Source organism: Curcuma longa, chromosome 14, assembly GCF_044706935.1.
Source record: "Curcuma longa cultivar G26 ecotype Majalengka, Jawa Barat chromosome 14, ITB_CL_G26_1.1, whole genome shotgun sequence".
NCBI classification, from domain to species: domain Eukaryota; kingdom Viridiplantae; phylum Streptophyta; class Magnoliopsida; order Zingiberales; family Zingiberaceae; genus Curcuma; species Curcuma longa.
In genome coordinates, this window is record NC_133874.1 from 954,005 (window position 1) to 976,455 (window position 22,451).

The 22,451-nt window shown below is 34.0% G+C and overlaps 1 protein-coding gene across 2 annotated transcripts in view; it reads left to right on the forward strand.

Moving 5' to 3' along the window:
• The window catches only part of LOC141844946 (alpha-mannosidase At3g26720-like), an 81,611-nt gene extending 63,017 nt beyond the window's left edge, over window positions 1-18,594 (forward strand). For both annotated transcript variants that reach the window (XM_074732928.1, XM_074732929.1), the window contains 6 exons: window positions 4,600-4,712; window positions 4,812-4,896; window positions 16,334-16,444; window positions 16,526-16,621; window positions 18,029-18,145; window positions 18,212-18,594. In XM_074732928.1, the coding sequence (XP_074589029.1) occupies window positions 4,600-4,712; window positions 4,812-4,896; window positions 16,334-16,444; window positions 16,526-16,621; window positions 18,029-18,145; window positions 18,212-18,433 (744 nt within the window). In that variant the 3' untranslated portion in view covers window positions 18,434-18,594. The remainder of the gene's footprint in view (window positions 1-4,599; window positions 4,713-4,811; window positions 4,897-16,333; window positions 16,445-16,525; window positions 16,622-18,028; window positions 18,146-18,211) is intronic.
• The last annotated feature ends 3,857 nt before the right edge of the window (window positions 18,595-22,451 follow it).

The window sequence follows — 22,451 nt, forward strand, 5'->3', positions numbered from 1 at the left end:
TCTCTTTTCATTGTCGTATCTTTACTTTGCCCAGGAGTTCATCTCCCTAATGTAGTATCCTTTTGACGCTAGAGGGGGGGGGGGTGTGAATAATGAATAAAATTTTCATTGTTCTTTCTATCTCTATTAGAGTTGTTAGTTGCATAGCAGAAGTAATTAATTAAAGAACAAGACAAGAAAAGACATCAAAATTTTAAGGTGGTTTGGGCACCACCTAGGGAACCTACTCCACCTAGGTCTCAAACGTGAACACTAGTGATTTTCTCCTTTTTGAAAATCTTTTGGAGGCAGAGAAACCTCTTATAAGATTGTAAGAACAATCATAAATATAGAAAAGAGTAGTAAGTAAAAATGCAAATAATAAAGACAAATTGTAAACCTTGAGTGCCGCGACACTCTTCCTGGCATTTCTTGGATTACAGGAACAGAACTTGGGAACACTTTCGAGAACTAAAAAGATGGATAATTGTAGTTGACATTGGAAGAGGCTGTCTTGGCTCCCTTTTATACAGCTCGATCGACATTCCAATTGATTGGATGCTCCTTCGGTAGACTGGACACTTCTCCGGTCGACTGGACCTCCACTGACTTAGTTGCTAATTCGATTTTCTTCGAACTAAGTTTTAGTTCTCCGATTGACTGGAACACCCTCTGGTAGTTTGAAGTTTAATCAAAACTTATTCATGGACTGACTTGTTCGAACTCAATCATGTTGACTTCTGGTTGATCAAACCGTTCTGGTTAACTGGACTTTCGATCGACTAAACTGCCTTTCGGTCGACCAGACCATGAGTCCGATGATCTGGATCAGTTCCCAATTGGTCTCGCTCAAGCCTTCGTCGGACTGTTGTTTCCTGCAAAACAAATAAGTAGACAACAAGCAAAACATGCAAAATCTAGTACTTGGTTTACCTAATCTACTAGGTTTATTTGCTTGGATTTTACTCCTCCAAGAGCTCTCTTCGTCAAGTGTTCAACTCCCAGCTAACCCATCGGGCCTTTCACTACCAAGTATTCAACTTCCAGCTGATCCTCTTGGACTTAATCTAGTTTCTAACTAGGTCTTCCCTTACTTGGTTCCCAATTAGGACTTCTGCCGCCTAGCTCCGTTAGGGTTTCCACTACTTAGTTTTCAATCAGAACTTTCTTTTGCCTAGTACCACTAGAACTTACACTGCCTAGTCCTATTAGAACTTGCACTGTCTAGGCCCTTTAGGTCTTTCCGCCAACCTACTAAGTATTTGATCCTACTTAGACTTCTCACTCACTTTTAAGCTTCAAGTCAACCTTGACTTTACTTGGGCTCTATATTTAACTTGATCAACCTTGATCAAGTTATTTGACCACCCTTGACTAAATTCCCTTAAACATATTAGTCAAATTAAACCATCAAACTGGAGGTCGATTGTACCAATACCTAAGTTCTTAGTCCCTTAGATGCGCACAACCCTCAGCTCATTTCACGCGAAATCCTTTGCTAGATCACCAATGTAGTCCACCTCTTATGATTTTTGTCAAAGTTGCAAACTTAATGCTCCTTGTCTTGCAATTCCTTATATGTAGTGTACTATCATTTTCTGATCTAGTGGACCTTTAAACTATCGAGCCAAAAGCCACTTAGTTGCTCTAATTTTTGCTCCGCGAGCTCTGCAAAGACAACTCAATACTTCTTGTCCTTTAGTCCCTTAGATGCCTCATAGCATCATTCGCTAATAAAATTGACTTCGTCAAGTGACAAGTATGATGAGCTTTGTGCACATCTAAATAAATCCCTACAAAACTTTAAGCACACATCAAACAAATCTAATTTAAACTCTTTGCCAAATACATCAAAATATATTGGTTGAATATGATCATTCAGGGCACCATTGCATTAACATCATTGACACTGATAGGATAAAAAAGCCATATTAAGAGAATTATGAGATCATTATGTGCCCCTCAAATCATAGGAAAAATTTTATAAGTAGATGGAAGTATTGATGAGTATTCAACTCTTAAGAATTACACATAATAATTAATATAGTGAAGATGAGAATGTTAAGATTGATATGTGAAGCTATTAGAAAGAATAAAATAAAAATTTTATATAAATATTCTAGGTGAATAAGGCCCCCGCCTTGCGGGGTCAGGTGTATTTGCCTAAGGCTGTTTAAAAATAAAATTTGAGAATAAAGGTGTATTTCTAATTAAAAAAAAAATTTTAAAAAAAACCATTTTAAGAGTTTCTTTAAAGGGGTCTAATACAGGTTGCATTAGGTTTAGCAATAATGATATCTCGATAATGATTTTCCTACCCTCAAAGGGAAAGACCCTTCCTAAAAGGGAAGGTTGTGGGCGAGGAGGGATTCAAACCCCCAACATTGTGGTTTGTAGCCATGTGCTCTAATCTGAGCTACAAGCCTCACTTTGTCTCCACTGGATCTGTTCCCAGGAGTACCCTCAAAAGGAATCTTTCCTCAGCTATTTCGAGCCCTAACCATGCGACAACCATCTCAACCAAATGTAAATATGCGTAGCTAAACGCTTGGTAGCCTAAGCACTTGGTTCTCACCCGAGTGTGGTAATGAGATAGTCTCGTATTCGACCTCTTACATACTTTAGAGATTCAGGGTCTAACTCCTTGAGTGCATACTGACTCAAGCACCCTTTGTTGTTCCTCGAGCAAGCCCTACCCCTCTCGTGCGGCCCAAAGGATATCTCATTATTATCTGTATATATTAGTTAATATATATTATCTGTATATATTAGTTAATATATATTCAATTAGCGAGTTGTCAATTAGCCTAATTATAGTTTCTTTAGTTGAATTCTTTCCTTAGAAAGATTCCTAATTTGTATATAAATAGACCTTATCTTATGTAAAGAGGAATAAGAATTCTTTTGGGTATTTCGGATAATATGGTATCTGAGCGAGATTAGGTGTACACGGCTTTCCTCTTTCTCTCTTTTGTTTTTCCTCTTTTTTTCTTCGGTGCTTTGTTCGTGCGAACCCATCGTACCCTCGTTCCTCGAGTTTTTCCTCGGACGCGCTTTAGGAGCGGATCGAGGCTTTGTCGGCAGGCGCTTCGTCCTTGACGCCCGCAGGTGCTTCGTCCTCGACACCAGCGATGCGATCACATGCGTCCTCCCAGACGCCCGCAAGCACTTCGTCCTCGACGCTCGCAGGTGCTTCATCCTCGATGCCCGCAGGCGCTCCGTCCTCGACACCAGCGACGTGATCACATGTGTCCTCCCGACGCTCATAGGTGCTTCATCCTCGTGCCCTCGTCCTTCAGCTTCGCCCTCGTTCCTCTCTCGACTCGGGTTGGACTCGGTCGGTTGCCATCCCCAACTTCTTTCTGATCCTGGTACTGCCCGATTTGGGCGTGTTAGCGATCCCGATTGACGATTGTCGCCTGGCAAGGTGGACACCCGTTGTCTTTGAGAACTGCTTGCCAATCGAGTTCTTTCTTTACGTTAGGGTTGACTTCAAGTTGAGGAAGATTTGTGATTGGCTCTGCCCTTCCTATTCGCCGCTCTCACTGATATCACACCTGCCTTCCTACAGAGAACGGTTCGTGCTTCTTCCTTTGTTTCTTTTGGAATAAAATCTGATGACTGAACATAGGTCTTCTGTTATGACGGATAGTGCCTGTGATGTCTAAAATCACGGATTATAAGTTAAATGATTCAAACTATTTAGATTGGAGTAAAACTATTCGTCTTTATCTACAAAGTATTGACAAAGATGAACATTTGACTGATGACCCTCCTCAAGATGATTCGAGACAGACATGACTGAGGGAAGATGCTCGATTGATTTTTCAGATTTGAAATTGTATTGATAGTGATTTAATTGGTTTGATTAATCATTGTGAATTTGTTAAAGAATTGATGGATTATCTAGAATTTTTATATTCTGAAAAAGGGAATATCTCCCATACAGTATGAGGCTTGCAAAATTTTTTACCATATGGAAAAGCAAGATTAATCATTGATTAATTATTTTATGGCGTTTAAAAAGACATATGAGGAGCTTAATATAACGTCCATGCATCAGGAGCAAACCCTAACAAAGTTTGGTTCTCATTGACCAATCCGTACTGCAAACAAACCCCTTCAATAGGCGTCCATGCATTAGGACAATGTTCTCTACCTAACTAAAGGCGGACTCAAAAGAGGTAAATCGAAGAATAGTAAGGAGGATTTTTTTTATTATTTTTATTATTCCAAATCCCTACTCCTGCTTTGAGCTCGTAGCTCTTTTAACAAAGCCAAAGCTAATTTGAGCATCGGAGGAGTTTTGCCAGACACATCTAATGCTCTCTAATGTGTATTATTCAACGCAAGGTCGAGAGTACGCAATCATTAGTCTCCAGTGGGGCGATAGATTTTCACCACACTAGAGGAAGATTAAATATATTTAATTAATATAATAAAAAATTAATTGATTGATTTAATGTTACTATAGCTATAGAGTTTAATGTAGGGATAAAATCTACATATCAAATCATAAAAGAATTGGGATAAACACATTTATGAATGATTATATATGTTTCCTTCTGTACTTTGTAGACTATCCTTGTGAAACATAGTATTTTTATCCTTTTGTTTCAGATTAACCTAGGCATGTTTATTGAAGATGACAAGACAGAATTATCAGTATTGGTAGATCGAGCAGTAGGTGGAACCAGTTTGGTGGACGGCCAAGTTGAACTGATGCTTCATAGGTACGCCCATCTTCCAACATTAGCATTCACGCAGGTAGCATGTGATAAAAAACTAGTACTGAACCATGATGGTCAAGCCAAACCCTTTCTTGTTTGTAGGAGATTGCTTCATGATGATAGTCGAGGTGTAGCAGAAAATCTTGATGAAAAAATTTGCATAGACACTAAATGTGAAGGATTAATAGTAAGTACAATCAGTTCATAACATACTCTTAATGTTAAACTACTGATAATTTCTTGTCCATCTTATTCGTTGCACTTGTAGCAATGGCATCCTCATATGTTACGTAAGCATAGATGATGTAGATGCATTAAACATTATATGCCTCAACTTTGACTTTATCAACTTGGTTGTGTTCGTCTACTATTTCTTGCTTTAATTGTTTAGATATATTATAGTTAACTTCTTTTTTTTTTCATGGAGGTGAAGGGGGACCAAAATTGTATTTTCATTCCAAAGTTGTATTTTTACAATGGAGAAAACCAGTACTCCACCCACAAAACATTGAAGGTTCACATTAACTGCTAATAGAACCACCATCTTTTTGGTTGAATCCTTGACCTGAAGATTTTACGTTCAAACCAACACAGAAGCAACACTACTTTAGATGATTATTTTATGGAATCTCTTAAATTTAACTTGATGCCATGTACTTGTTTATTTTCTTGAATTCTTGTTAAGAGTTAATAGTTGGTGTTGGAGATATTGGTAGAAATTAAAAAAAGCTCAACTCCGTGAAGTTGGACTTTGGTCTGAGACGGATCTAATCATATGACTTGAATCTGCTAATGAACTATGTGATTTCTTTTAATTTGAATATTTATTGGGTTTTAATTTTTTACATAGGCTATTCCATTCATGGTTTAAAGTATAGTGTTGTGTTAGGCGACATTTTCCATCTCGGCCGCCAACTAGCACAACAATGGATTCCGACTAGTACGACAATGGATTCGACGCCAGAGCTAACAAAAATTGAGAGAAATAAAAGAGAGGGAAGAAGAAAAGAGGAACTACTTAGGGATGCATGATAGCGGCGAGCCAATTAGGGTTGAGCAATAGATGGCAAGTGGTGCTACATGAAGGGCGACGAGTGATAGAGGTAGGTCGGTGCTACTGGAGGGGCATGAGTGTAATGGAAGATGATGCCAGTTGCAGCGAGCAACATTTGACGATGACAATGAGTGGGCTATAGGAGAAAGGACGAAGGCTCAGAAAATTCGAGAGAAAAAAATACCGTGGAGAGAAAAAGAAAAAAGAAATAGGAATTATATAATAATTCTTACTCTTTTAAAAATATTACTAAATTAAATACGAACTTGACTATAATATGTATAAATTTGGTTTAGTTCTAAACTAATCAAAATAAATTCAAATTGAGTTCAATTTGAACTTACTAAATTCTAATTAGTATGTCTATTTGGTAGGCTTTATCTAACCTTAATTTGACTTTTTTCAAACCACAAATTGAAAATATTAATTAAATTTATCTTTATTCATATTAAAAAATTAATTAAAATATATAAAATTAAATAATGTAAAATTTGATATCTAATATCGATAAATATTTTTTTGTGTTCCCGTCTCGTCACAAGATTGTGTGAGCAAACAATGAGAAAACTAGGATTTAGTGAGATAAGTTTGACATTATATTTTAATTAAATAGATTTTATTAAATTTTTTTTTATTTGGTTGAAATATCATTTAAGATATATGATAAACTAAATCGGACAAATTACTTTTAATGAAAAAAACTTTATAAAGTTCAATTTGAAAGTATAAGAATTTTTCAATTTCAAATTTAATTTTATTAGAAAAATGTAGAATCTAAAATTTTTAAATTTGATTAAGTCAAATTCGAGGAAATCTATATTTTCTATTTTTTTTAGAAAAAATATATTTATAAAATTAAATAAATTTAATTATAAAATTTAAAATCTAATTTAAGTCTAAAATATAATATTTTACATCTCAAAATTTAAAAATGTTAATTTTTACTTTTCATTCATTTTAATAATCATAGTTAGAAACAAAATTAAATTAAAACCATATGATAAAATTCTATTTTATTACATTCAAGAATCTTATTTTTGTTTTATCAAATAAAATACAAGAAAGAAAATATTTAGTGTTTAAATTGTTGGGACCGGTGCGTTCGCTAGAGGGGGGATGAATAGAGTTTCTTGCTCTTGCCTGCAAAATCGTCAGCGGAAGCACAAAAACAAAACAAGATAAGAAATGTCAACACTAACCCGTTCGATTTACTTGGTATCCACCTCTTGCAAGGTGACTAATTCAAGGATCCACACATAGCACACGATCTTCCATTATAAAACTTCTCCTTTTCAAAGAACTCTTTGAAGGCGGAGAAACCTTTACAGATCGATTTCTTCCTTTCACAAGATATGTAGTGAAGTTTAGAGGAAGAGTAGTGAGAGTTACAGGGATTGGAGTTCATGCAAAAATGAGAAAAAGTGAACAGTTTCTTTTCCAATCGTCAATCTGCGTTTTTATGAAATTCTCGACATCAGTCGATTGCTCCCTGAGCCAGTCGACTGATGGGCTTGAACGGCTAATTAATTAGCAATTAATTCTCTAGCTGTCAGCCCAACGGTCATCCATCAGTCGACTGATCATCCACCAGTCGACTAATGTCAGTCGACTGGTCCAAGCAGAACACTCGACCAATCTTGCTATGTGCTTCTGGATCAAGTCACCAGTTGACTGATGACAGTATCAGTCGACTGGTCAAGCTGAAAATCCCCTTTCAGCTTCCTTCTTCATCCCTTAACCTTGACGCAAGTCTTCAAACGTCTTCCACACGCCTCGTGCCCTTCCTTGCACTCGCTTGAGACATTTCCCTCAGCTTCGTCGTGCTAAGTCTCCCTTTGCCAAGAGGCTGTACCTCCGGGACTTCACCTTTGTCAAAAGGTCGTGCCTCCGGAACTTCACCATTTGCCAAGTCTTCCAACCTGGACTTTCCTGTGAACTTGATTCATACAAGTTAGATCACCAACATCGCCTAACTTAAATTTATTTAAGCCAAACATTAAAATCCAATTCCACTTGGGGTAAGAGTGCACCAACATAAATTTTTTACAATTACTTGTAAACAAATATAATATCAGCAAAATAACCATAATAATAGAGCATGAATTATAAGACAATGATATTAAATAAGCATTTATGCCAATTACTTAATCCCATAAAAATATGCATTTATTTCATATAAAATTATATCATTAACATTGAAAACCATTTGGACGTTCAAATTTGCTACTATACAGATTTAAAATTAAATATGCCCTAATTTATAAAAATGCATGAAAGGTCTCATTTCTTCATTACTTGTATAAGTGATTTACGAACACAAGTTAAATATATTTTAAGTGTAAACCAAAAGAACTGTATAATTTACAAATGACTAAAGTTAAAAAAAAAATTAAGTACTTGCAAGCATTTAACAACAAAAATAAACTTGCATAAGCAATATAATTTATATTTAAATAAATAATGTTCAATAAAAAGTTAATTAAAAGATACAATTTATACAAATTAAATTAGCCATATTATTATTAATTCAATCAAACAAGTATTGAAATCGTACCGAAACTATATCATTTCTATCAGAACTGAATCTCTAGCATGACTCAAAATTTAAACCTTGATCCCATCCAACTTGAAATTTCAAAACTATCACTTAAGGAGGGAAATATTGATCAGAAATATTGATTAGAGTACTCTAGGTAGCCCTTCTCTACTTATATATCTTTTATTAATTAATAATAGGTTATGTTATACACCTTTACATCTATCTTTACTTACATATTGGTACATGATGTTGGACCAGTTGGAGAAGCTAAAGGGGGTGAATAGCCTCATCCATAGCTTGTTATGAAGTGGAAAATAAAACAACAAAGATACTAGGAACAAGAATGCAACCCGATTGAGAGACTCCTACTTCATGGCTATGATCCTTAGATGGATCACTCCTTGAATCACCTCTAATCTCTCTCCTTGGCTAATAATCGAAGATGGAGAAACATTCTACAATAGATTACAAGAATCGAGAGCTTTTGGGAGGATGAAGGAGTTGAGCACTTAGAGCACACTTAAAAAGAGTGTTCAAGTTTCCCTTGATGCTTTCCCGAACTACTAGAACCCTATATGCTAAGTTGGTTGTGTTCTTTATTATTTCTCGTTTCTATTGTACTTAATCATTTTAAGGGTTGTTAAGGTTATCAATTTCTATCTTTGTAAGAAACGAACTTTCTTCTCTTTTGAGAAGAAGGCTAATAGTGATTGCTGCTTTCGTGATTACCCAACGAAAGCGGTCAAAATGACTGTGGGCCTTGGAGGAGTAGCCATGCGACTGCGAACTAAGTGAAGCCACTTTGTCTCTTTTCATTTCTCTTGTCTATCTTTCCACTACACGACTCTATTATTCGAACGAATTTTTAATGTGTACGAAGCGTGCTATTCATCCCCCCTCTAGCACTTTCTCGATCCAACAATTAATATTAGAGCGTGGTGCTTGAAATTGGTGCAACCACCAATCGATCTTATGATTTTTCGTTAATTTTTAGTTTTTCGTTCTTTGACAGAACTGGTGCAATCACCTCTTTTGATAAATTTTTTTGGTTTTTCGAAATTGCTCGAAATTGATGTAGCACCACTCGAGCGACATTTTATTCTTCGCACACTACTAATCTAAGACCCAAGTGGAACATTATTTTTTTGTAAGTTTCTAAATGACACACCAAGAGAGTTATAGCACAGTTCGACCCCCACTCTTCACCGGAGATGACTTTGGTTATTGAAAGAGTCGCATGGAGTTCCATCTGAAGACCTAAATGGAAATGTGGATATTAATCCAGATCAGGACTATTCCTGCTAAGTCATACGGAAGTCCACTAGGCTGTGAGGACTGAAACCCGATTGTAAAGAAGCAAGTGGAATTTGATGTCAAAGCCATCCAAACCCTCAAATGTGGTTTGACCAAAAAGGAGTTTAGTTGGATTGACACTTCTATCAGTGTACAAGATTTGTAGAACAAGCTAATCAAGCTCCACGAAGGAACGCTCGACACTAAGGTAAGCAAAAAGGACTTACTTTTGAATAATTTGTATAACATAATCTTGCAGGTGTTAGAATATATACTATAAGCCTAGCTTTTGTATGAAAATTTATTTTGAAATAAGAATCACTTTAGTCAAATGTTTACATTTTATATTCTTTATATATGTTAATGCAGTTGTTCAATTAATTTATATTGTAGATAACATGGTGGCCCCCTAAACCTAATCGAATTCTATTCTCCTCTCTTTTGGTGGCCGGCGGCTTGGAACCAAGGAAGAGGAGAGGAGGCGGTGCCCCTAGCAAACCCTAGATCCCTCTCTTTTGGTGGCCGGCGGCTTGGAACCAAGGAAGAGGAGAGGAGTTGGCAACCCTAACAACCCTAGATTCCTTGGTGGCCAGTGGCTTGGAAGCAAGGAGGAGGTGGCACTAATCCTAGTTCACTTGGTGTGGTCGGCGCCAACTCTTGGTCTCCTTGTGTGGCCAGCGGCTAGGGTTCTTGAGGGAGAAGTGGGTGGTTATTCTCTTGAGAGATCGTCGCCCACACGACGTCTAAGAAGACGAGAGGAATACAACAGAAGATCAAGAGGTCTTCGACTACAAACTATCATCTATACAATCTCAAGGAAAGGCATAACTAGTTTAATTTTCGCTGCGTAGTTATTTTCTTCGTATGGATCCTGAATACCAACACAAGAGGCCAGCGATTTTATGCTTCGATCAAGGTGTGCTTTGATTGGTCAAGAACTTGCTTGATCGATCAAACACATGTCTGATTGATCATGTGGGTTGCTTGGAAAAGTTCCGTCTCTATACAATTTTTCTCTAGGAGAAATTGAAATAAGATGGAATTTCAGCGCTTTCAGTAGGAAGGAGAGTCTACTAGTCAATTCCACGCTCGACAAACTGTAGAGAATTGAGACATAATGAGGTATGCACTAAGAGCCTTCTAGAGAAACACCTTGTGGGCATCAATCATCGATGCTTACAAAGTTTCCCAGGATCTTTTAAAAATTAAACTCAATTAATTATTTTTCATAGCTTGAACTTCATGGGCTGACTAACATAAGCCAAGTCGAGAAGGGTATGACCCTTTTTACAGGACAACTAAGGGAGAACAAGTAAAAGACGAAAATTGAACTACCATCAGAGGAGTCCGAATCCGACGATGACGATGACGATGACGAGACCATCGCCGAATTGGTCAATTTCATTCAGAGACTAGTAAAGCAAAAAGTGTTCAGCAATGAGAAATCAAAAGAGTAATACGAAGAAAGGACGGATCAAATCGAATATTTATTTAGAAGTCTGACTCGACTTGCTACTAGTGCAATCAGAAGGGACACTTTAAAGTCGAATGTCCCAAGTTGAAGAAGAAATATCAAAAGATAAAGAAGACACTCAAAACAACATGAGATGAGTCATCATTTTCCGAAGAAGAAGAAGAGCACTACAGCCATCTAGTAATGATCATTAAAATCTACACCGAATTCGAGATCGAGTTTGAGTTTGAAGTTGAGTTTGAGAGAAGCTACAAATTCGTATCCATTTTTGAAGGATCAAATTGCAATGTAAGTACTAGAGTAGAATTATAGTTGTACGAAATATTACTTATTTATATAATAAATTAGAAAAATTTAACGACTAGATTAAATCACTCCTAAAGTAGGTTAAACTCTTCAAGGAGTAGACTAACTTGAGTTTGATAACTAGTCAAGTTCAAGTCAGAAAAATCGATTTGGTTAAACAAGTCGAAATGAACAAATATTGGGTCCCTCAAGATCATGTATATGTTTTGGATAGACCTTATCTAAGCCATGATCAAGGGAGAGTAAATCGAAAAAATATTTTTATTATTAGATAAATAAATTGCTTGTTTATTCTTTAATGCATAATTAATTTTTATTCTTGTTCAATCTAGAACAGTTAGATAAGGATATAAACTTGCTTGACACTTGACACATAGTACTAAGGATGGAGCGAGATGATAGTACGTTAGGGAAACTTGGACTAAGTTGTCAGGTGGGACAAGGAGTACCCTACTTGATCTGCTTAGCTAAATGGAACTAATCGAAGCTACCTTGCCATATCTTAGACTAGTTAGATCAGATTTTTTTAATAGATTGACTAAGTAATTCACGAATTAGCTTTGTTTTAGAAAGTGGTTGTTGCTCCGATACCTAAGAAGGCCTGTGTATCTCGCCACGACCTAGAAATTAAAATCTAAAATGTATACTTAATTGATCAACGGTTAAATTTGAATCTAACTAAAGATCAAGTAAGTCTTAGAATTCAAATTAAGCTAATTAAGAATAAAAGTAACAAACTATCTCACACAATCCATATGATTAAGTGGTTGAAAATTTAGAAATGGATGAGATTGATTTAGGGCTTAATTTGAAACAAATTAATCTAATTCAAATTAAATCTATCTAATTAATTTAACACAATTAATTCAATTTAATCAATTAATCCTAAACTAATTAATTAACTTACGTTAATTAATTCTAAATAAATTTAATAAATCTACTCTATTAATCTCAAACTTAATTTAATATTAATTAATTTAACTTAATATAATTTAATAATCCAAGTAATTTAATTTAACTTAATTTTTAATTAATCTAATTAATTAAACTCAATTTAAACAATCTTAACTAAACTTAACTTAATTAATCTAAACTTAATCTAATAATTTAAATTCAATTAAAATCCTAATTAATTTAACTAATTAAGCCACAGATAATTAAACTTTGATTAAATAACTCTAATTAAATAATTTTAATTTAAACTTAATTTAATTTCAGTATAATAATTTTTCAATTAATAATTCTAGACATGAATAAATCTGATTTAAATTTTAACTTAATTAATAACTTTAATATATTTCTAATTAATAATTTCAAGTTTTAACTTAATTAATAATTTAAATTTTAACTTAATTAATAACTTTAATAAACTGCTTATTAATAATTTCAAGTTTTAACTTAATTAATAATTTCAATTTTAACTTAATTAATAATTTCAACTTATTTTAATAAATATAGACTTAATTAAAACTCTAACTAAATTCTAATTCAAAATTAACTTATAATTCTAACAAAATTTTGGTTCAAACTAAATTTTAATAATTTTAAGTTTTAAACCTAATAAATAATTTTAACTTAATTAATAATTTTAATTTTAAATTTTAAATACTTAACTAAAATAATAATCCAAACTCAATTTAAATAATCAAAACTCTAACTTAAATTAATATATCTAAACTCAAATAATAAAACAAATTAAAATTCAAATCTATCGAAATTTAGATCAACTATCTAACTCCAATTACCTAAACATGATTCAAAACCTAATTGAACCTTAAATGTTAAATTTCGATTTAAAGAATCTAAAAGTTCTCTTGCAGTACTTAGAAAACAAATTCCTTTTCAAACATATATTAAGTAGCGGGAAACATTCTTATTTTCTTCAACAAAATATGCTACATGTTTTAAATATGCTAACTCAAATTTGACAAAAAAAAAAAATTCTTGATAAATCTCATTGGCTTTGAGAAATATATATATATTTTAAACTTATTCATCGATCCCACCTAGTGGGATAAAGCTTGTTGTTGTTGTAATATAAAATAAGATAAAATTTATTTAAATATAAATGATGATATAATAGGGGATAGAGTCCAATAACGTAGAACGATTCATATAACCAACCCCACCTAATGGGATAAGGCTTGTTGTTGTTGTTAACAACATTGCTTTATGCCATGGAATGAGGAAATAACAATTTTTTAACTCCATAGTTCTTGTCATGTCGCCATTGCAATGTGACCTGTTAAAATGATGACAATTTGAAAAGTCTAGGGTTCGTTTACCCTCGTAGATGGAAATAGGGTGCCAGAGAAAGAGTGGTTCCACAGGGGAAGGGAAGTCACCATGGAAAAGAAGCATAGAGCCATTGATACCTCTATGCTCCGCGTCCCTTGGATACCTCCATTTTCACCTTGTACTAAACCTTTAAGCCATTAAGCTAAAGCAAATCCTTGGTTGATTTGGTTGCACCAAGTTTACCATTGTGCAATTTGTCAAGTCATTGCAAACTTGATGCACACAAGTAGGCAAACATAACTTAGACTTTTTTTCCTAATGTATCAAGATGTCAAGCACGACCACTTAGGGAATGATTGCACCAATGGAAAGAAAGTGTTGAAGAAAATTGGAAGTCATTTATTGACAGGGATTGAAATATCGTGTCGAGTCGATCAAAACGGATAAAACATTTTGTTCCGTCTGCCGACCGACACCGACACTAGCGCGACCCGACATTAGGCCTAGCTGTAAGAGGCATCACGTGACCTAGCGACTGCATCTGGAGGGGTCGCGTGACCCTGACCGTCGTGCCAATGGGGTCACGCAACCTTGGCATCCTCCCTGTGACCCCTGAACCGCGTTGGAGGGATTGCAAGGTCCCATGGAGGGATCGTGAGGTTGCGCACTGTGTTGAGACTTTGATTAACTCAATTAATTGGGATAATTGGCCTGATTAAATCCTATATAATTATCTAATTAATTATTTTATTTATTTATCTCTTAATTATGTCATTATTTTTAAAGAACCCAATCGACCACTAATTTAAATAAATAATCCTATATAATTATCTAATTAATTATTTTATTTATTTATCTCTTAATTATGTCATTATTTTTAAAGAACCCAATCGACCACTAATTTAAATAAATAATCAAATATATTTTCTAAAATTTTAATCAAATTATCCCATTAAAATATATAAAAATTTATTTAAAATTCTAATAAAATTTTATATATTCCTAAATCCTCCACAAGAGTCGTGGTGCAGCAAAGGTCTCCATGGGTTATTATAGTCGTGAACTTTTTTTATTTTTTTTGGTTTAGTTAATTTTTTATTTTTTAAATATGTAATTTTTAAAAATAAACTATTATTAATAGTTAAAAATATTTAAATAATTATAAATATTTTATAAAATAATTTAATTTTTAAAAATAATTTTAAAATTAAATATAAATTTAAAATAATCTAAAAATTTAAAGAAAATATAATTCTTAAACATTTCAATTAAATTTTTTAAAATTAAAAATTTACAAATACATTCAAAAAAATAATTTAAAATTTTCAAATAATTTTATAATTATTTTTAACCTTTCAAATGATTTTATAGTTTTAAATTAATTATGAATTTTAAAAATTATTTTTTAAAAAAAAATAATTTTTATAACAATTTAATAGGCATTATCTTATGAGAAAATATTGAAATATAAATTCAACATCTCAACATATAATGCGTATTTAATAATCCAATATTAATAAAATTAATATACATTTATATTTAAAATTTAAAAAATATTGAAACTATATCGGTATGACACGATACGATATCAAAACCGTATCGTTCCGGTCCGGGACTGAAACCTCACTATCCAGACAAACATTTTAAACCATTTGATTTAGGTCATTCATATTTATGGATTAGTTTTCTCATCAGGTTGAGTTGTTTGCGTTATTAACTTCTGTTCTCAGATTATTTCTTCTTGATTCTGTTTATGTTACCTTCTGCAAAGTCAATGTAGTTTCCTGTCTTTCATTCCCTTGATATTTTGCTTCTTTTTTCTTTCCTTTTTCCCTTTTGTTTTTGTAACAACCTGATGTGTCAATTTGATCAGTGTGTTTTGGTTTTGTTCTGTACAATCAACGCAGTTTCATATCTTCCATTCCCTTGATATATATTTGCCTTTTGCTTTTCGCCATTTAACAACCTGATGTATCAATTTGATCAGCTTCATATACGACATTGGAAGTAATTAATAATTCCTTTCTTATTTCCTTCCAATGTGATGCTAACATGGAATGGTGCTAATTGTTAAACTGGGATACATCTTAAAGTTCAAGATGGAATCCAATCCAACTCCAATTGCCAGGGCATTTCAGTGGAGAACCTTTTGCATTCAAACATATTTTAAGAAGCCTCATTTGGAGATATAAGTGTAAGAGGTGCAATTGTATTCTCTCCTCTCCTTCTTACTTCCTACTCTCTTTAACATTCCCTCTCAAACCTAACATCAGTTGAGGTTAAGGATTGGATACTATGTTAAAATCTAAGAGCACCCATCTAACCCAAAATGTGGAGGCATCTGGGTGGATATGTGAGACTAAGGGCTGCAGATTTGTAAGGATTGGATACTATGTTAAAATCTAAGAGCACCCATCTAACCCAAAATGTGGAGGCATCTGGGTGGATATGTGAGACTAAGGGCTGCAGATTTGTAAGGATTGGATACTATGTTAAAATCTAAGAGCACCCATCTAACCCAAAATGTGGAGGCATTTGGGTGGATATGTGAGACTAAGGGCTGCAGATTTGTCTTTGACTTGGTATTGTAGTACCATTCATTTATTTTTTGTTTCAAGGATGGTCAAGTAATCTTCTTCGGGAGTGATTCTTGAAACTAGTTGGTTTTAGTTTTCTAAATGCCATGTTGTCCTTTCTTGATAGCTTGGTTTCTTTCACAGATTCAAGGTAAGTTGTATTTTAGAGTTGATCCATTGGGCGAAGGAGCTCAGTGGCGCAGGTCAACAGGTCAGAAGATATATTCCCCTCTTCTTATTGCATTCTCTGAAGAGGTAAAACTTTGACTAGTTTGATTCAATAATTTCTAGCTTATGAAGAAACAATTGTATTAAGTTGCATTTATACTAATACAGCACGGAGGAAACTGGTCAAATTCTCATGCAACAACATTCTCAATGATGGACCATTCATACAGCTTGCCAGACAATGTTGCATTGATAACTCTCCAGGTAATTGACCTGCTAGTTTTTACTTATTTGTCATTTTGTCAACTTATATAATTTTTCTTTGTACGGGTTTTTTTTGTCTCTTCCTAGGCTAGTTTAACTCTTCATGCTCTTCTCCCTATAATGAAATTTCTTTTGAATCATTCAATCGTTGTATTCATTGATTATAGTTATATGTGCTTGCATCTTACAGGGACATGAGAATTGTTTGTGCATCAAGTTGGTTACCTTGATTTTCATATATCTTGATTGTTCTCTTGTTGGACCTCAAATATATTGGGACATAACAGTTTTGTCTTGTCTAGTTTACTTGCACAAAAAGAGAAGGGGAGGGAGCCCGGCAGATGATCACTCCCTTCCTTTGTTTATCTACACATTTGGTCGATAGAGGGAAGAGAGAAGAGAAGAGAAGAGAATTTTGTGGCTTGATTTTGCTATTCCAAAACCATCTGCCAAAAATTAGGTGGATACAGAGGGAGGAGCAGGAGAGAGAGAGAGAGAGAGAGAGAGAGAGCAGATATGGGGAGCCTATATAAAATGATCTATAATTGTATATGCCTTTGCCAATTTAATTAGATTTTACCTAATAATTCTTCTATGTAAGGATACTTTTGTCAATTAATTTCCTTTCCACCCACTTAGAATATGCAGTAAATAGATCTAGAGGAAATCTCTCTGGTTCCCCTCCTTGCCCCCTTAAGGGCAACCTTGATGCTGAAGGGGCTTACATTTTCATGCATAAGATTTGAATCTTCGTGGAGGCTTAATGTCCTAGGGTCAAGAATTTTGTGTTTCTCAGGGAAGGTTCCTACATCTGATATTAGGGTCTCTTATCTCTAGCCAAGTGGATACTTGTTATTTATGTGGTTGTGTCTAAAAAATTATGCCAGCAAAGTTTGGTGTTTGACCAAAAGCACTTATGGATGCAATGGTTAATTGGGAAGTGGTGCTCCATAACATAGATTTAGTAGAATCAATAATTCCATCTAACAAGGTAATGGTTCCATCTTTTATATTGTGGGAGATGAAATGAAATGTCAATGTGTCACCACTGTAGTTCTTGCTTGCTGACAAGTTTTGGAATATTTATTATAAAAAGGGCAGCCCGGTGCACGAGGCTCCCGCCTTACGGGGTCCGGGGAGGGAATCCAATGTACGCAGCCTTACCCTCTTTGGAATATTTATTATGTTTCGTAAAAATGGCATCTTCAACATGATAAAAGATTTTTAATTTTATGAACTTTAGTGAAACCAACAACTCCATGAGGAAACGATGCTTCCATACACATATGACTTTGCTTGTGATTTACTTAGCCATAGATCTTGCTTCCCATAGCTGATACTCTTGCAATGAATTAATTCTAAATTTTGATCTTGAAGATACTAAAACTGCACCTTTTGCATTTTCAGGAGGTTCAAGATGGAAATGTTCTCGTAAGGTTTGCACACATGTACGAGGTAGGTGAGGGCAAGAATCTATCAGAGATGGCATATGTTGATCTTAAGAAAATGTTTCCAGGCAAAAAGGTAAACATCATCGTAAATACTAGCTTTCGTGACACATTCCTGACAATTCTTGCATCATTTCTTCAGATCCTCAAAATAGTGGAAATGAATTTAAGTGCTAATCAAGAACGACAGCAAATGGAAAAGAAGAAACTTAAATGGCAAGTAGAGAGTTCACCAAGTGCAGAAACTGTAGTACGAGGAGGGCTTGTTGATCCTACTGAATTGGTGATTGAGTTAGGACCGATGGAAATCAGAACATTTGTTCTGAACTTTAACAATACATACAGCCACTTGCCCCATCGTTAGCGAGACCCAACATAAATCACTTGCTCCGTTCAACATCACTGTGTTGTGGTCCTGAGTACTATGTACTATTGAGATGCTGTCTTGAGAGACCTAAATGTTGATTTTTTTAACCTCCAGAATGCAAAAATAAAATTCCATACGTAAGCTGGTGCTTTCATTTATGTGATGAGAATTTACCAGTCAACTCTGAAATGCTAAGTTAAAGCATAGTATTTTTGAGTTCATGCATGAAGAAATTGTTTTGTAGTTTCACAATTAGTTCAATAGCTTCAGATTTATGCGGATGCCTTGACTGTTACGTTTTTTTTAAACAATGGGTATGGCGTAGTTTAATAGAAACTCTCAATGAGTGAATTCATTCATTAAATTTATTTTTCGAGGTATGAGGATGAGTTAAGGCCATCAAGCATTACTTGTGGCATATACTATAAAAACATATTAGTAGAATCACAGTATAGTCTAAATATTTTGTTGAGGTTGGAATACTTAGCAAATGGAAGTTTAGGCAAGTTAAGTATAGCTCGATGTTTGACAGATGGAAGTTTTGGCAAGCCGAGAGGTTTATTGATGCTCGGCAAACAAGAAAGTTCCAGGGGCAGGTCTCTTGACACAAAATATTTGAAAGTGAGATTTGACACATGAAGTCCTATAGGCACAAGCTTTTGGTAGGTAACTTCGGGTGAAATTGAGAATTAAATGCACTTGTATAATGAGGTTACATGTGAAATTAGACTATGTAGAGATTCCACCTTAGAAGCGTTCTAAGTTAAATAAATGTTAAATAAATGTCACTTTTAGTCAAGTAATTTATGAGCCAACTAGAGTCAATTCAATTTTTAATTAATAGAATATTTTTATTTGCTAGTTCACTGACTAGGCAATTGACATAGTTAAAGTCAGTCGATTAAGGAATACTTGATTGATAAGCTAATGAGAAACTTACAAGAGGACTGTATATTGATTTGACATGATCAAGTTGCAATAGTCAAGTTACTTGGGAGCTACAACACTTTAGATGAATAATAGTAGACTGAGTCAACTATAGAAGCTCTAGCGAATTGATGTAATCAAGTAAAATTTCAATAGGAATAATTCAGCAGTTGACTCATCTCTGGTTGAAAAATAGAATTTAGGCTGAATCAAGGCTATAATTAATTATGGCCATAATTATGGGTAGAGGGAGCACACAAAAAATTATTGAAAGCTCTCGATGTTAATATCTTGGCATGGAAGTTTCAATGGATGCAACATGTATGTGGATGTAGAAGCTCACAAAGGAGGAGTCCGGGAGACAATTGATCGGAATATGGATAAACAGCGTAGACTGAGCCAATGGATAGTGGCAAGCTTCGAGTGATCGAAAGTTTCGGGTGCTTGGAACATTACTATATAAACAACTTTGAGCAGGTGGTGAACATTTCAGCATTCATTACTACTCTTCGAGCTTTCAAAGTTAGTATTGTTTGTGTGATCCAAGATGTTACAAGATGAGTATTGCATGCATTTAGGATTTCTAGATGTGATTGACGTAGTGTAACTTTTGTATTTTATTTTACTCTTTGCGTTATACATTTTATATTTGTATATTGCTAAAAAGATACGATTTGTAAGATATTTCTCCACCTCAAAACATTTCAGTAAGAAAAAAATAGTGGCTTGTGTTCAAGATATAGGCCATGGATAAGAACCTTAGATACATCTTGGTTTTCTATGTTTATATTTATTGTTATTATTTTTATTACATATTTTTCATTGTGTACTAACAATTCTAGACAATTAAGTCAAAACAAGTAAAAATGTTATTCACTCCCTCTAACCCTCTAACATATTCTCGATTGTACAATTAGTATCAAAGCCAAGCGGGTTCTTGATAGGACTAAACGTTAATAGAGCAACAAAACTAGAGTATGATTTGATTTAATTTTGCATGATTTCTTTTATATATTAGAATTCTTTTCTTGTTTTTTTAAGAAGATAGAAAGTAAAAAATTTCAGGTGGAGCTCGAAGAAAAATTCGACTGCAACATCTATGATTCATTGCCAGCAATTGAAAACTTCATCTTGATGGGGGACTTTGAAAGTTGGGCCACCTTGAAGAAAGTGTTTTAGGTTTCAAAAGACAAAGAGAAGGATAAATGGACTAAGAGTCACATCGAAAATTTAGAGACAAATTCAAAGGTAAATTCAAGAATGCACATGATTTATGAATGAGATTATCTTGGCACTAGAAGACAAGCTAGCCCAAGGAGGATCAGAAAGTGGATATCAACAAACCGTCCTCCTTAGAAAAAGATGAACTCTACATCACTAAGGATTAAGAGGGGAGGACTTGGCACGTATGAATGTTGATTTTAAAATAATATAATATATTTTCATTGCAGAGAAAGAGGACACTAGAAGAATAAAGTACCCTACCTTAAATAAAACTCTTGCACAACGATGAAGGAGGTACTATTGCTCAAGGTTCAAAAGGAAAATAGGCACATTATGTGCTTTAAGTGTGAGTGTCATTACAAAAATTAATTTCCATGGAGGAGATCCAAGGATCAACAAGGAAGCTCAAATTTAGGAGAGAACCCCTTAGGTAACAAAATTATTTTTACGCAAATCTTCTTTATAATGTTGATAAATTGCATGCTAGTGAATTAGAGAAATCCTAGGTTCCAAATTATAAAAGTTTGGAAAAATATAATTTTAAAAAATATTTGATAAATCTAATAGACACCAATTTATTTTGAGTGCTGAAACTAATATTGATATTTTAGGAAAAAAAACCCTAGGATAGTCAACAATAGGAAATAAATATTTGATAAATGATTGGTTAACTCGGTATGATAGTTTGCATGTTGAAATTGATGAATCTTTAAATTCTTTTCAAAATTTTCATGCAATCGTTTAATGAAAATATATCATGTTTAGGTTAAAATTTTGTGAATTTTAGTTTCTTAAAAAATTTTCAATTATTTTCTATAGAAAATCATATATTTCGAAGTTAATTATTTAATTTTTTAAACTAAAAAAGAATTTTTCAAGAAAATTAATTTCTTGTGAAAAGAGAAAGCTTATTGGATATATTCAAAATTATTATCGCTTTCATTATTTCCATTGCAACAACTTTATTTTACGAGTATAATTGACACGGGTTTCAAAAATTAAAAAAAGTCACAAAAAAGATAGCGCTATTCACCCTCTTCTAGCACTTCTACGATCCTACAACTTGGACTTCTTGTCCGATCTAAATGATTAGGACTTCTGGTTAGTCATCTAATCAAACTGACCTAATTAGACTTCACTCATATTCAAATATGAGATCCTATGTGGATAACCCTTGGTCAAACTGATTAAATCTATGTACATTATCAAACATTGAAACTCTAGGGACAGACTAGTGCTTCTTACACCAACACAAGTATCCTTTTACTTGAGGTATTCAAGTCATCTTGATCATGAACATTTATACTTTAACTTCTTAAGCAAGCGTCTCTATGCAAGTATGGACTTAGGATGATTGGATATAAATTAAAGTGTCGAACATGTTTGAGGTGCTAACAAAGGATTCATGACTCCTTAATTAGGAGACGTATACTCTATAACCACTTGTCAGGATTGTTACTCATAAGTCTTTTTCCAAAGCAATAACACATCAAGAGGATGGTCCTCTTAGACAATTATTTTGAGTAACTTGAATCCGTAAGACAAAGAACTATAGCTTGGATTAGGTGTGACATAGTCAGTCTAGTGAAGACTGACACATAGATCATGTCATGAACTAAGCAAGTATAAGATGGTGAAAGGAGCAGAGGCATGTTCAATTATAGTTGTTGAAGGGTTTAGAAATGGTTCTAGAATTAACTGTGATTTTTTGATTAATTGGGAGTTATGATGTACTACAAGGTATCACTTATGATCAATCCATAATTAATAATTAATTATAGATAGCCAACATAAATCAAGAACCTATAAGGTCACTGATATGCCCACAACTATATGTCACGAGTGAACCTCAAATTGAATTTTT